The sequence below is a fragment of the Nannobrachium achirus genome, assembly GCF_963921795.1.
Source record: "Nannobrachium achirus genome assembly, chromosome: 11".
Taxonomy (NCBI): domain Eukaryota; kingdom Metazoa; phylum Chordata; class Actinopteri; order Myctophiformes; family Myctophidae; genus Nannobrachium; species Nannobrachium achirus.
Genome location: NC_137820.1, coordinates 33,274,951 through 33,290,181, shown reverse-complemented (window position 1 = coordinate 33,290,181; position 15,231 = coordinate 33,274,951). Strand labels below are relative to the sequence as shown.

General features: G+C 42.1%; 1 protein-coding gene across 1 annotated transcript in view; it reads right to left on the bottom strand.

Moving 5' to 3' along the window:
• The window catches only part of LOC308294292 (DNA topoisomerase I, mitochondrial), a gene marked incomplete at both ends in the record, with an annotated part of 86,744 nt that overhangs the window by 7,143 nt on the left and 64,370 nt on the right, over positions 1–15,231 (bottom strand). The window contains one exon of the mRNA XM_080737020.1: positions 5,130–5,244. Coding sequence (XP_080593146.1) covers positions 5,130–5,244 — 115 coding nt within the window. The remainder of the gene's footprint in view (positions 1–5,129; positions 5,245–15,231) is intronic.

Genomic DNA, 15,231 nt, shown 5'->3' with positions numbered 1-15,231 from the left:
AAGTGTCCTCTTTTTTGGCATAACATGCTGGGGTGGCAACAACAGAGCAGGTGACACGTTTAACCTAAACAGACTGGTGAAGAAAGCAGGCTCTGTCGTTGGGTCCTCTCTGCAGGGGGTGGAGGAAGTAACCAGGGTGTGCACTGCGAAGAAGCTAGATTCCATCTTGGAGAACTCCTCCCACCCCCTCCATCTAGAGATCACCAGTTACTGGAGTAAGAGAGGAAACGACCGCTTTACCTACCCAGTACGGAGATGTGAGAGATTAGGAAAATCTTTTGTACCGGCTGCCCTTAAGCTGTATAACGAGACACATAACGGACGCTTACGGAACCATTGCTGTATTGACTTTGACCTCTAAGGAACAATTGCTGTATTGACTTTGACCTCTAAGGACCTTCCAGGAAGAGTGCTCATGTGCGCCTTGCGGTGACACGCTTCCTAGTTTCTTCTTTTTTTCGCACTGATTTTTGACACTGCACTATTAGGTTGTTAGTGTTGGTAGTTTCTGAGTATTTTTGCTTTGTTTAACATTGACAGTGAGATACTTGTTTGCACTAACTAGCATTGACTGCTATGGTCTCTTTTGCAAGACACTTTATGTATATATTCTTATATATTATTCGCCCCCTCTATTGATGCACCTTCTCCTTATTGGTACTGTACTGCTCTTGTCTTTGTTTTGTTTTTTTCCCTCTTATCTATCTTTCTTACGTCTCTGTAACTTTGTAAATAACTGTATACTGCTGTGCTACTACTGGACAACTAAATTTCCCCCTTGGGATAATAAAGGTATGTATCTATCTATCTATATACAAAGCTGGTGGCACCGGCCAACTCGGGGACCAGGGATCTACGTCGGGAACGATTGAGCTTCAGCTCAGATTTATCAGTCAGTGTGTGAGAGAAATTCTGACACGGGCGCATCGCTTCTCCCCGTCAAATATTCATCTTTCAATATTGTTTTTTGCAACACATGGCTTTTTTTCCCAGTGTTCTTATATAAATCTTATATAAATTTGATGTGAAGTGTCAGGCCTGGCAGGTCTGTGTGTTTACCCATTTAGGCCTAGGATTATTAAATGCTTTAACTATTGAAAAACAGCAGATCTACAAGCTCACAGCGCGGCACCGAGTGTCGCGCTGCGAGCTTGTAGATCTGCTAGTTTTGAAAAGTTGTGAAAACTGTGTGCAAATCTTTGAATATATGTATTTTCAAAGCGAACGTTTGTAACTAAAATTTGGTCCCTGGAACTAAATATTTTGAGATGGGGAAATACATATCATTTTGGGGGTCCTTCACATGAAAAGGTTTGAGAACCACTGACATAGTAGTCTCTCAAGAACAGACTAACTGAGCTCCAGTTAAGTGAAAAGGACCTTTTCTTTGACGATGGCTGACCAGATTGCTAGGTTTTTCCAAAAACCTTAAGGATTCAAAAGACACTTATAGGATCGGGTCAAAATTCAGATTTTCACAATTTTTCAAAAATAGCAGATCTACAAGCTCGCAGCACAGCACTCGGTGCCGCGCTGTGAGCTTGTATATCTGCTGTTTTTCAATAGTTAAAGCATACAATAATAATACACAATAATGTGTACCTGTTCTGAATGGTTTAAACCAGGGGTGCCCAACCAGTCGATCGCGGTCGACCGGTAGATCGCGGGCTGGTTACCAGTGGACCGCGAGATGATTTCAAAGAAATAATTTATTAATTCGGGGGGGGGGGGGGGGGGGGGGAGGACATACATCGGGCGTTTCAGTGAAACGACTCCGAGCGAGTGGATGATGTTGACTGAACTCAACTCAACGTGTAGCAGAGCATGTGAGCGGAGTGGAGCGGCAACTAAAGCCCGCGCTCCAGAGGGCTCTTGTCCCGCTCGCTCATCGCTCTGGTCGGCCACCGCACCGCTCCGCTCCCCGCCGCTCCGTCGCTCACGTTGATTTTCGCATTTCTCGCTCCGCGCTCGCTCCACGCTCCGCTCAGGGTCGTCAATCAGAGTCACCAGCCAAAATAAAAAAAGGATTTTGCTACCATATGCGAAACACTTTCTCCTTTGCTTTGCACAACAAGTGTTCCCAACACAAATGCCTGCGGTAACGTTACGTGAGCCTCGGCTTGATGGAGACCTGCGTTCACTGTTACAAAAGACGCCATCTAATCTAAGGCATTGTATTTTTTAATAAGACGGGCAATATTAAATCCAGCTGGTTATTGATTAATCACCACAACCGAGAGACGGAGGCGAGTCGTGGCGTGTGTTTTTCAATCAGTCTCACTTGAATTCGTATCCGTTGACTGGCTGGTGATATATAACTTAACTGACACAAGGTAGGCTATGTATTATAAACATAGCCTACGTGTGTGGATGAGTGAAATCGTGATAAAGGGAATTCTCTGTCTGTTCTCCTCTCCATCTCCGCGGTGCCAACAAGGCTTCACTGCACTAGTAGGCTACTGCGCACGGCTCTGTTTTGTTGGAAACATGCGGCGCGCGGCCCCAATAGGGTCGGCTTGGAGCGGAGCGGAGCGGAGGAATGGAGCGGAGGAAATTCCTCGCTCCAAAGCCGCTCAGACCCATTTGAATTTGGATCAACCTACCTGTGTGAGTCTGCTTTTTCTCACATGAAGTTCATCAAGTCAAAGTACAGAGCCACAATGACAGATGAGCACCTTGTGGCCTGCCTAAAACTTGCAACCAGCTCATACAACCCTGACTTTGACAAGCTAGCCTCCTCTTCCCAGTGCCAGGTTTCCCACTAAGGTAGAGAGACTGACATGGAATAAAGGACAAAAAAAAAACTATAAAAAAACTATAAAAAAAACTATAAAAAAAGAAAAAGAAAAAAAAAACTAAACTGTGTTGTCAGTGCATAATATGCAGTGTGCAATAAATGGTCATGCTGTCTGTATGCCCAATGTGAGAAGTTGCAATCGTTTCATTCAATTACAATTCCTACTATACAGTATGATTACAGTACAGTACAGTGAGTACAATGTTATAATATCTATTAATATTTTCTGTTTTTTACATGTATATTGAATGGGTGTTACGGTACATTTTGGGCTGGTAGCCCTCAGCTAGGTGGCACATTTTCAAAGTAGACCTTGGGTCAAAAAAGGTTGGGCACCCCTGGTTTAAACAGTACTGGCGTCACACAGACTGATTGATGGTGGTTTGCCTGCTTTGTGCCAGCCATGCTTTTGTTTGTGTGTGTGTGTAGCCAGTAGACACGTGTGTGCGTTTGTGTGGAGTCTGTGGACACAAGACAAGACATCCTGTTCTCTCCTCAAGTCTGTTGACTGAGGAGAGAACAGAATGTCGTGTCTGCCAATTTTTATATTTCATGGTGTTGGACTTGAAGTGGTTCAGGATTCTGCTGACAGGGTTCTGATGTGGAAGTACGACTGAACTCTTATCAACTCCCATCGGTTTACACTTCTGTCTGATACTTCAGTCCTTCAACTTTATGGCCAGTAGCACTGATCACAGTCAAGGACAGAATCATCTTTTGTTTCTTTTTAAATTCCCTCGTGTTTTGGGGGATTTGAGCACTGTTTGACAGCACTGACTGTAAAATTAAAGTAGCGCTGCCTGCAACTATTGATTATTTTAATAGTGCATATCAACGAATCAACAAAGAAAAATATGTTTTTTTATTCTAACAACTTAACTCATTCGTAGTTTACGGCTGTAAAGCCCGTAGATTTCTCTATGTCTTTCACTGCCGGCTTCTCCTACCTGTTAACGTGGGCGCTCGTCCAGTTCCCATCGTGCGCGATCGGACACTGCTATGCATCGTGTGTTCGCGTATTCCATCAGCTTCTCGAATCCGTTGAAACTGTTTCAATTGATCAATAAGTTCTCCATCTGTAAGCCGCGGAGTTTAGACAGACAGCTAACGGGCCAAAATAGAGGACGGACATCCGCTTCCGGTTCAAGGGACTCAATGTTAAGTTGTCCGCTCAATAATGTGTCCGTGTAGAAACCGATCACGGAGCATTAGTTCCGGCCTATTTTAGTTCCGCTTCGATAAAAAAAAATGTTTTAATTAATTTTTATTACATTTACGGGTTCTACGGGCATGGCAGAGAAGGGGTACAAAGGGGTATTTTGAGGGCAGAGTTTGAGTTAAGCCTCATTTTATACAGACAATTTTTTATACAAAAGAGACAATTTGCAAGCTCATGAGTCTATGCTATTTCTTTGCCAATTTTGCCTATGAATATTGATTTCCGATAATCTCTACTCCCAACTTCTGTTACTATGGACCCGTTGCCTGCTTCTCTCCCTTTCATGTTCACATCCTTGGCACAGCAAATAGGATAATCAGTAGCAGAACCACACCAGTCGGTGCATTCATGTCAACAGAATCATAAGCGGCTCAAATCCAATACCAGTATTCCATGAAATATACAACATATGGATTATTACTGTTTGGGGGTCTTTCTAGCCCAGGGAAACTGGTGTTCGACTGCCGCCGACCTCTTCACTTTGTCTTCTATACCAGGGGTTTTCAAAGTGGGTGACGGGGCACACTGGGGTGCCGTGACGGCAGTACAGGGGTACCGCGAGATAATTTGATGATATATGGAATTTATTTGGACACTATTTAATATTTAGTGTCATTTTAAACTTGAAGTACAAAGTTATTTTCAGTCAGTTCTAACCAAAATGGCTATAATCTCAACGTTTTCCTTGCAACATAATCACTAAAATAACATTACTGTCAGGCAGAAACCTCTGTCGCACAAAACTAGAGAAAAAAAGCCAATCGCGAGGCGTAGTGTGCTTGTAGATCGGCTGTTTTCACTAGTTTAGTACATTTTATAGATGATACAAAACGGTTTTGAACATACAAGGTTTCCAACCGACAACGACGATATGCTATAAATATAAGGTGCTGGGAGTGAAAATTATAAAGTAGGGATGCCTCGGATTAAACAAAAATATTTATGGGGTGCCCTGAGACAAAAAAAGTTTGCGAACCCCTGTTCTATACCGATGCACCACAGACAAAATGTCCATGCCACTCTTACACAAGTTATGGGCGTCCTTGAAATGTTAAGTTTGAGAAGCCACTGAAGCAAAGTGAAGATGAAAACATTAGACATGTGGGAGCGTACCGTTGGAGAGCTCTCTGAGCTGCTGCTGCAGGGTGATGGAGGCGTTGAAAGTCCTGAAAACCTTGGCCGACAGGCCGGGCATCAGAGAGCTCAGGTGCTTGTTGAGCACTCCAGTCTGCACAGAGAACAGAGAGAGAGACACGATAAGACAGGGAATACCAGTTTTGAGCAAGAGAGACCGTTCTGTATTTGTATTCTGTATTTGGGGGTAAAGTACTCAGATCTTTTTACTTATGTAAAACTATGAATACTGCGTTGTAAAAATACTCTGTTACAAGTAAAAGTTCAGAGTTCAAAATGTACTTGAGTAAACCTATGAAAATGTTGTTATCAAAATGTACTTAAAAAGTACAAAATATTAAAGTATTAAATGTTTGTAAATGGCAGATCTACATTTTCAAAGGTCTATTTTCAAACAGCCTTGTTATAAAATAGGGCTAAAGTGGTTAACGTGGTTAACGTATTATAATATAATAATTTATATCTGCAAAGTAACTAGTAACTAAAGTTTTCAAATAAATGTAGTGGATTAAAAGTACAATATTTGGATCCGAGATGTATTGGAGTAGAAGTATTGGAAATTGGAAACACTCAGGTTAAGTACAAATACCTAAAACATGTACAGTAGGCCTACTTGAGTAAATGTACTTTGTTACTTTACACCACTGTTTGAAGCTATACTGCCTTCTGTGTTTGAAGCTATACTGCATGCACAAGCTAAGTGTTCTTGCAAATTGCACAAGACAGGAGACGTTACATTGTCTGAAGGAAGCCCAACAAAAATGTTTCTGCTCACAAGATGTAACAATAAAAGAACAACCTTGGAACACCTGTTGCTTAGGGCAGTGTTTCTCAACCACTGTGCCTGGGGACCTTTGGTGTGCCCCTGAGAAGGGTCAAGTGTGCCCCTTGAAACTGCTTGAAAGCCAGTATTGTATTTATCATTTTAAAAATCAAACCTTGGTTCGAAGTGGAGCCGTGAATTTGAGCACTTCCAGATCTATGTTTTTGATTCTATGTGTTCCCCCCTGTGTGTGTGTGTGTGTGTGTGTGCGTGTGTGTGTGTGCCTGGCCTGGCCTGAAAACAGCGCCCCTCCCTTAACATGTGTGGTCATAAAAGGTACTGTTCGAACTCAACGAAACATCCTTTTCCCACTAGACGGGACAAAAGCTGAAAGCTGTGCACAGGGAGCCATGTGCTTTGCACACGGCTCCAAAAATGATTTAAACTAGTGAAAACAGCCGATCTACAAGCACACAACGCCTCGCGGTTGTGTGCTTGTACATCTGCTGTTTTCACTACTGTTGTGTGACAGCCTTGTATGATGAAGCAGGGCTTTACTTTGCGAAGAAACGTACAAATTTGAAACTTGGAGATACGAGGTTTCTGCCCGACAGTGACGATATTTACACCCCCGTATTACTGTATGTTGGTGTGCCCATGGATTCTTGGGACATGAAAAGTGTGCCCATGCAGAAAAAAAGGTTGAGAAACACTGGCTTAGGGGTCGTCTGTATTACTCGAGAGACTCTGAGATGCAGAATCTGAGATTCGGCATCATTTTTATTTTCCATCTCAACATTGCCGTCCCGTTATCGGACAGTTTCCCTTGCTCGGTCTCTATACTTCACCGTGACTTTCTATAAACTGAAAACGTTGGGAGCTTTTCACACACTCTTTTATACACCTAAACTGGTTTAACTGAAGGAGAGAGTATACAACTGTAAACAAAATCGACCTAAATGATAGGATTCTAACGTGTAGAATTGAGTATATAAGAGCATCCTGTGATTATTAATATTCCTGTGATAAACTAGTGATCAGAGGAGGGCTAGAGTTGCTTCATAAATGAACAGATGCAAGTGCAAATGCATTAATAGCATCCACAGACGCTAGATGGCACTGCGGTATCATGGCTTCAACGCTCAAACACCTGTGATCCACCAGAACAAATATAACAACGCTGTGTGGGGTTGGAAAACCGTGTATGTCCAAAACAGTCAGTCATTCAGTCACACGCTCTTGTTAATACTTTTCATTGCTTCCATATTCATGAGACACAGACACACAGACACACAGACACACACACACACACCACTTTCACTAAAACACTAAAAAATAAACCATCAAGAACAGCTAAAATATCAGATCTACAAGCTCAACGGGTCGTTGTTTCTGTGTGACACTGTGGTATGACGAAGTAGGGTATTAATTAACACAGGGGTCTTCAACGTTTTCAGGCCAAGGATCCCTTAGCTAAGAGAGAGATGAAGCAGGGACCCCCAGATTCCATATAGTTTCATCGTTTGACAGCACAATCATCAGTGAATTTTGGATTCATGTCAATATGTTTTTAGATATTTAACCACTTGAACCGTCAATACTTAATTAACATGACCTTTCACTCTGTACTTAGTCTGCTCTTTTCCCCCTCTACATCATACTACTTTGACGAAAATAGCCGATCTACAAGCTCACTGTGAGCTTGTAGATCTGCTATTTTTTGGTTCAAGTGGTTAATATAAAAAAGGAGAAAAAAGTCTCTATCACACAAAGATTTGATGGACCCCCTGTAGTAACTTTGAGGACCCCCTAGGGGTCTCAGACCCCCTGTTGAAGACCCCTGTATTAACAAAATAAAACCATACAAAGTTTAAATCTGAGGTTTCTGCCTCCACAGCAACGATAAGCCATAACACATGCTCTGCGTCTACATGATCATCATCCTCCAATCAATCCTCCACAGAAGCAGAATAACACCACATGCCATTATTCTCTCCAAGACAGCCCAGCCTCCTATAGGGCTATAGGTAGAGTACACGCTGCGGCCATAGATTGCCCTTCACAGCTTTCATCTAAACCGCACAGACTTAAAAGAGGAAAGGCGGGCAGTCAAGAGGATTAAAGTACTATATTTATGTACATTTCTGATGAGCTGATCAAATCTACGCTTTTATGTGTTAAGCTTCATACTAGGGATGTCGGCGGTTAACCGTTTAACCGGTTAGCCGACCGTTAAGAAATAACCGGTCATGCTTAACAGTTTCACGGTTAATTTTCATAATAATATGATCGCATTTTCCTGGACCTGGATAGTGTTGTTTGGCTATGGGGATGTGATTTTGTTAAACAGACTCTGGGAGGCGCAAGAGAGTAGTCTTATGTCATGTCCAATGGAACAGTGAATGAGAGACAGCTGTTTTGGTGTTACGCAGTGGGGTCTGTGGACCGGGGTGGATGAGACGAGTGTCGGAGTACACAAAACAGAACACGTAGCCAACAGAGGTATTTCGGTCTGGGAGCATTTCAAAAGGAAAGGAGTGTAGACGATAGTATCTTTCTCAAATACAGCAGCGGCATGAGGCAACAGCGATGCTTAATCACAAGCCGCGAGTCGTGGAACACGACGCGCTGTGAGCTTGTAGATCTGCCATTTTTATCTTGGAAGAGTTTTCTCTGCAGCGAGTCAACAGACTCATACACAACAGAACTCATCATCATGTTGATGGTTCTCAATAAAAATGCTACAAAACATAACTCGTCGTCATGTTGATGGTTCTCAATAAAAATGCTCAGCCTAGGCTAGAGCTCGTTTGTTAGAAAGGCAGTGCTTGCAGACCACGCGCAGATTACTATGCTTGTTGTTTATTGATGATTAAGCCGAGAACAATTAATTTTTATTTTTAAATGCGGCTTTTTTGTTTGTCTTTCAAAGGAGCATAACTAAATGTCTACCATTTGTCTACCAACGTTAATTCTGTGTACTTACATATACAATTTTGGGTTGAAAATATTAAAAATAAAAATAAAAATAATTAAAAACCGTTAATTAACCGGTTAATGCTGACGGCTAACTGGTTACTGAATTAATAATAAAAAGAAAAAGAAGAATATAAGTCTTCAGCGGCGCACACAACCCATCACATCACATCACATCAGAGACGACAACACGCGTTCACCGTTCCCCCTCCACTCAGCAGCAGCAGTGATGTAAAGTAACTAAAATTACATTACTTGAGTCCAATTTCCACTACTTTCCTTCTACTCCACTACATTTCGGATCCTATTGTATTTAATACCCAATGATTCATTTTAACTCTTTCTGTGCCACTTGGGGGCGCCAAAGTCAAAGTCTGTTGAGTGGCCAGGCTATACTCCATAGGCGAGCGCTGCAACAGACAGGGAGCCACGTTGCAGTCACGTGCGTGCTCACGTTTATGCATGTGATTAAAAGGACCCGGATGAAAATAGCTTCAGATAGCTATAGGCTGATAGCTCATCTAGAAGATTTAGCCGTAAATAAAACCTTCCCGCTTCCACAGAGAACACAGTTCAGAGAAAAAGGGCTTCAAAGATGTGAGTTTGTATTGGATTCGGCGGCGGGATGCGGCGGCGCTACCCGATTACGGGCCGGTGGAAAGGGCTTTCGGTCGGCGGCCTAGATTGAAAATTTAGAACCATGCTTCGGTGCGGACTCGGATTATTTTATTCATTTTATTAAAAAAGCCGAACTAGTTCGGGATAGGCACACTGGAATACGTCGCGCCGCCGACAGTGAACATTCAGTGAACATTCAGTGAACATTGGGGGGGGTCTAAACTTTATTTTAAACCATTTTCAATGGAATAAATCGTCGGACCATAAAATGGCTCGTTGGAAAGCGCTGGACGAGCCAGGACCACCCACGTTGGTCCAAGCAGCTCAGGGTGAGTAAAAAAAATAAATGTTTTTTGCCGAAGAAAAGCCGAACTTGTTCGGGATAGGCACAGAATGAGTTAAAACATTAGTCTTTTTGCAGATATAAATTAGCCTAAAACATACATAAACCATGCTTTTACCAGTAAGACATTCGAGTACTTTTTCCAAGCAGCCACACAGACGAGAGACACTGAAAAGGAGATAGAAACACCGTTCCCCTCGGCCTCAATGCAAAGGGAAGGTCCCTCGACCATGCTCTCTCTCTCTCTTTAAATAGGATAGAGTGAGCTTGCTTTGATACAGAGAGAGAGGAGTCGCTGGTGAACTCCTCTCTCTGTTCGCTAAATTCGACACAAGGGCGAATTAAAAACAGACACCTTTTTGCTTTTTCAAAATTCGCATTTGGTGTGGACGCTTCCATTGACTTTATAAGGTTTCCAAATTATATGCTAATTCACTATTTGCTAATTCGCCCCCCGTGTGTACGGAGCTTTAGCTTAGTTTTTCTTTTTCTTTCAACATGATGCCTCACTCTGAGAAATATAAACGGGCAAAAACTTGCTCACCCCACAGCAGTAGACAAATAACTACACTTGACAAATGAGATTAAGATGACAGATTTCAGAGGCAAACATAAGCAGACGTATAGACATTTGAAACGTGCGTCGCCAGATTGGCTGAAGGACATTTTCTCCTTGACAGAGAGAGACGGACAGACTAAACAGAACTGAAAATAGGGTGGATTTGATTTTCTTCACATCAGTGGCAGAGATATATGATATATGTGATATAGTTTTTGGGTGGAAACCTTGTATATCCAAAACCTTCCCTTTAACGATTTAAAATGGTGAAAATAGACATTTTACAAAGAAACGTACATATTTAAAACTTGGAGATACCAGGTTTCTGCCCGACGATATAATATATTAATATTAAGGCTGGGACTTTAACTGATTAATTGCGATTAATTAATTACAGAAAATTAACGCAATTAAAAAAATTAACGCATTTTAATCGCACATAGTTTTTGCACCACAGAACCTTCAGTTTCGGGCATACCGATCATAGCCATGCACCAACCAAGAAGAGACAACAAACGCAAAGGGAGAAGTAGCCGATCAGAGCGCTTTGCTTGGCCCAGTGGATGCGAAATGTAGATTTTAAAAACTCACTCGTTGATTCACTCGTACAACAAAATGTGTTTTACTTAACAAAAATGCTTCTCAGGTCAAATATCGATGTGCGATTAAAATGTGATTAATTGCGATTAATTAATCACAGAGCCTGTAATTAATTAGATTAACATTTTTAATCGCATCCCAGCCCTAATTAATATATACAGTTCGTCTGGTGAAAAACATGTATGTCCAAAACGATTACTTTTCAGGAAATGGAAACAAACAATAACCTGTGTTACAAGTTCTTTGTTAATACTTTTCACTGGTTCAATACTTCAACACACTTTCAATTTAACTCACTTTTGTTTTAAATACTTTTGCACATTATTCTCATACAACAAACGAGAGATTCGTAGTTCGTAGTCTGACCGCAGAGATACGAGGAGGGTGGGGGGCAATGGTGATGGTTGGCGGTCAGCTTCTGACAAAATGACTAATGAGGGATGATCCCGTCGATAAAGAGCACTATGATGATAATGCAGTTGTGATGCTTCATGAATAGGGATGGGACGAAATGAAAATTTCATATCACGATTAACGATATTATCACGATAATCAAAATCCATTATACTGGGGCGGAACGTTTGCCAAAAAAATGCAGATCTACAAGCTCACAGTTGTGACGCGTTGTGAGCTTTTAGATCGGCTATTTTTTGGCAAAGACATTTGATAGTGAAAAAAAGACTGTATCAAGTACGTATATTATATTATAAGTAACTTTTACCAATTATAGAGCGTTTAAGTGGTACCGATATGCAGCTCGGCAAATAAAAGATGAATTGATCCCAGTGCATGACGGAGGACGATATCACGATGAATTACATCTCCACGATACGATTATCGCAAGTGTCTTTTTATCACGATAAACGATAATATCGCATATCGTCCCATCCCTATTCATGAATATGGGCACTGGGCAGGGTCAATGCACAGCTGTTCTAATAACGCTGTTCACACTGGAAGCCAAGAAGCCACAGCTTAGCGTTCACTGGAGATGGAAGCCAGCGACACAACGTCTACAAGGTCGGATTGGCCCCATTACTGACCCTGTCCCTAACTAGCCCCATTACTGACCCTGTCCCTAACTAGCTGGAGTACTGAGATGTCAGACCTATGGGCAGTCCCCCAAGCTCACAACCTGTAGCAGTTGTGAGCTTGTAGATGTAAGCCATTTACCATGAGAGGGAGTGGGTTGTTGGCTTATTTACCACTGTTTCACCCTGAAACAGTGGTCAATCAGCCAACCACCCACAACCTCGAATGGTAAATTGCTTTTCTACCACTTTTACCATATAAATGAAAGAAAACACAGTTGTAACTTGCAAGGATCTTTGCTTACAATGATTAATTGTTTCAGAATACACCGCCACAGCATATATTTTATAGCCCCAGATTGCAGCTAAAAGAGTTCCCTTTTAGTGCCACCACCAGATGGCGCCAACTCCTGCTGAGGTGCATGGATTTAGCTTCCATTACAGCTAGGCTAACGCTTGTGTTAGAAGCACAGTTTTCATCTATTTTGCCGCAAATAGAGGCTGGTCGCTTCCAGAAAAGCATAGATTCAGAGAAAAGGGGCTTTAAAGTTGGGGGATTTCATTGGATCCAATGGAATAAATCTGTGAAAAATGACGATAGTAACGTTAGTAAACGTAGGACGACCTCGGACCCTCGGACCACCTAAGTTTTCAATAATCAGCTCACGGTAAGGAACTGGTGTTCCCTGGTTTTTGGGAGGCGCATTGATCTTGGAAATGTTAAAACTCAGAGGGTTGTTGGCCTATTTACCACTGTTTTAAACCAATCAGAATACAGTATTTGAACATGTGACTAGAAAAAGTGGTAGAATCTGTATTTTCGGATTCAGGTTTAAAAACGGTATTCATAAAAGCACGCACCCTCCTAAAACGTTGGAGTCCCTCAAAAGTATAGTAATACAAACACGCATGTGGTCTCCCTACAGGAGCCTGTGTGTCTGCATTGGTAATGAGTTAGCCTGTTCTGCTCCTGCATTGCTAATGAAGGTGACTGCAAGCAGAGGGCAGTGTGATGCCTCATCTCCTGTGGGCTCTGTGTGTGTATGTGTGTGTGTGTGTATGTGTGTGTGTGTGTGTGTGTGTGTGTGTGTGTGTGTGTGTGTGTGTGTGTGTGTGTGTGTGTGTGTGTGTGCGTGCGTGCGTGCGTGCGTGCGTGCGTGCGTGCGTGCGTGCGCGGCACGTGCCTGTGCACGTGTATTACTATAACTGTGGGGACATTTGACCCTCATGGGTTAGGTATAATTTGAGGAATAGACAATTCTGAAGACCATTTCCCTGGTCCTCATTAAAGTAATGGTTGTTTTATGGTTAAAAGAAAGACTTTTAGATATAGATCCCCCATTAGGACCATTAGTGTGAGTGTGCCCAAGTGCATCCGTGTCCCCAAAAAGGTATTGCAAAACCTGTCCTTACTGCAGCGTATAATTTCTCCATGGACAGATAAGGAAAACCATTCCGGTCGCTTGAATTCACATTATCAATGCTTCTTCTGCAGACCGGTCTGGCCCATAGCGCAAAAAGTTAACCCATTTAGGCCTAGAATTATTGAATGCTTTAACCAGTGAAAAATAGCAGATATACAAGCTCACAGCGCGGCTGCGAGCTTGTAGATCTGCTATTTTTGAAAAAGTCGCGGAAATTTGTGCAAATCTTTGAATATGTATTTTCAAAGCGAACGTTTGCATCTCAAATTTTGCTTCTGGGTGGTCCCTGGAACTAAATATTTTGAGATGGGGGTCCGTGGCCAAATGAATATCATTCTGGGGGTCCTTCACATGAAAAGGTTTGAGAACCACTGACATAGTAGTCTCTCAAGAACAGACTAACTGAGCTCCATTTAAGTGAAAAGGACCTTTTCTTTGACGATGGCTGGCCAGATTGCTGACATAGAAACATAGGTTTTTAAAAAAATCTTAGAAGGATTCAAAAGACACTTATAGAATCGGGTCAAAATTCTAATTTTCACGATTTTTCAAAAATAGCAGATCTACAAGCTCGCAGCGCGGCACTCGGTGCCGCGCTGTGAGCTTGTATATCTGCTATTTTTCACTGGTTAAAGCACAAAATAATGATACACAATAATGTGTACCCGTTCTAAATGGGTTTTTAAAGAACCAATCGGTGTCTGGGCTCAGGGCCCTGTGATTGACGCTGATTGGCCCTTCCACTTCTTGGTTTCTGCAAAGCGCCCACCCAGCGCTCTGGGGCCAGACGGTCTGCAGAAGACACATGATAATGTGACTTCACATGACCGGGAAGGTTTATCAGGCTGTAAGGATGCTACAGTAGGGGTCTTCTACAAATCTTTGTGTGATAGGATAATTCTTTCAAATTAACAACTTGAACCCTTGTGTCCCTATTCCGAGGAAAACTTTGGCCCTTTCAGCAAAGGTTGGGTGTGGAGATAAAAAAAAGAGCAGACCAAGTACCGAGTGATAGGTCAAGTTTAAGTATCTACAATTTAAGTGGTTGTCTGAAAAAATACATTAACATGAATCCAGCATTGACTGATGACAGTGCTGTCAAACCAGTCTATGAACCTACCTAAGAAATCGATGGAAATCTGCAACACAGTTTTATACAATATGTAGAAGGGGGTCCCTGCTTCATCTGTCTCTCAGCTAAGGGGTCCTTGGCCTGAAAACATTGAAGACCCTTGTGCTACAGTGAATCAAGCTTGATTCAAGCCAAGAGGCTTGCAACCATGTGACTTCCATAGAGAATAAATTGGTCGACACCCTCTCCCCCCTCATTCTCAAAGGACAAGGAGAGGGTATATGACGTTACTGTTTGTAGGAAGCCTTAGTACTTTTTACTTTGGCACTGTAACTATACATTGTTGTCAATTAGGGCATTCACGAATAGTGATTTTTAGTATTCGAATTATTCGACCTCAAAGTATTCGAATAGTCGAATATTCAACAACAGGACGCAAACTGTCAAATATTAAGTAAGAGGCCAACAGCAGATCTACAAGCGGCGTTGTGTGCTTGTAGATCGTCTGTTTTCACTAGATTAAATCATTTTTAAAATGATTAATACAAAACAAACGGTTTTGGACATACAAGGTTTCCACCCGACAACGACAATATAATTTGTGGCGACCGAATAAAATGTTGGTTTCAATACATTTCCGGTTAAAAGACTGAGAAGCAGATCCTGGTTAGGCGGGGCTCTCTTCCACAGCATCT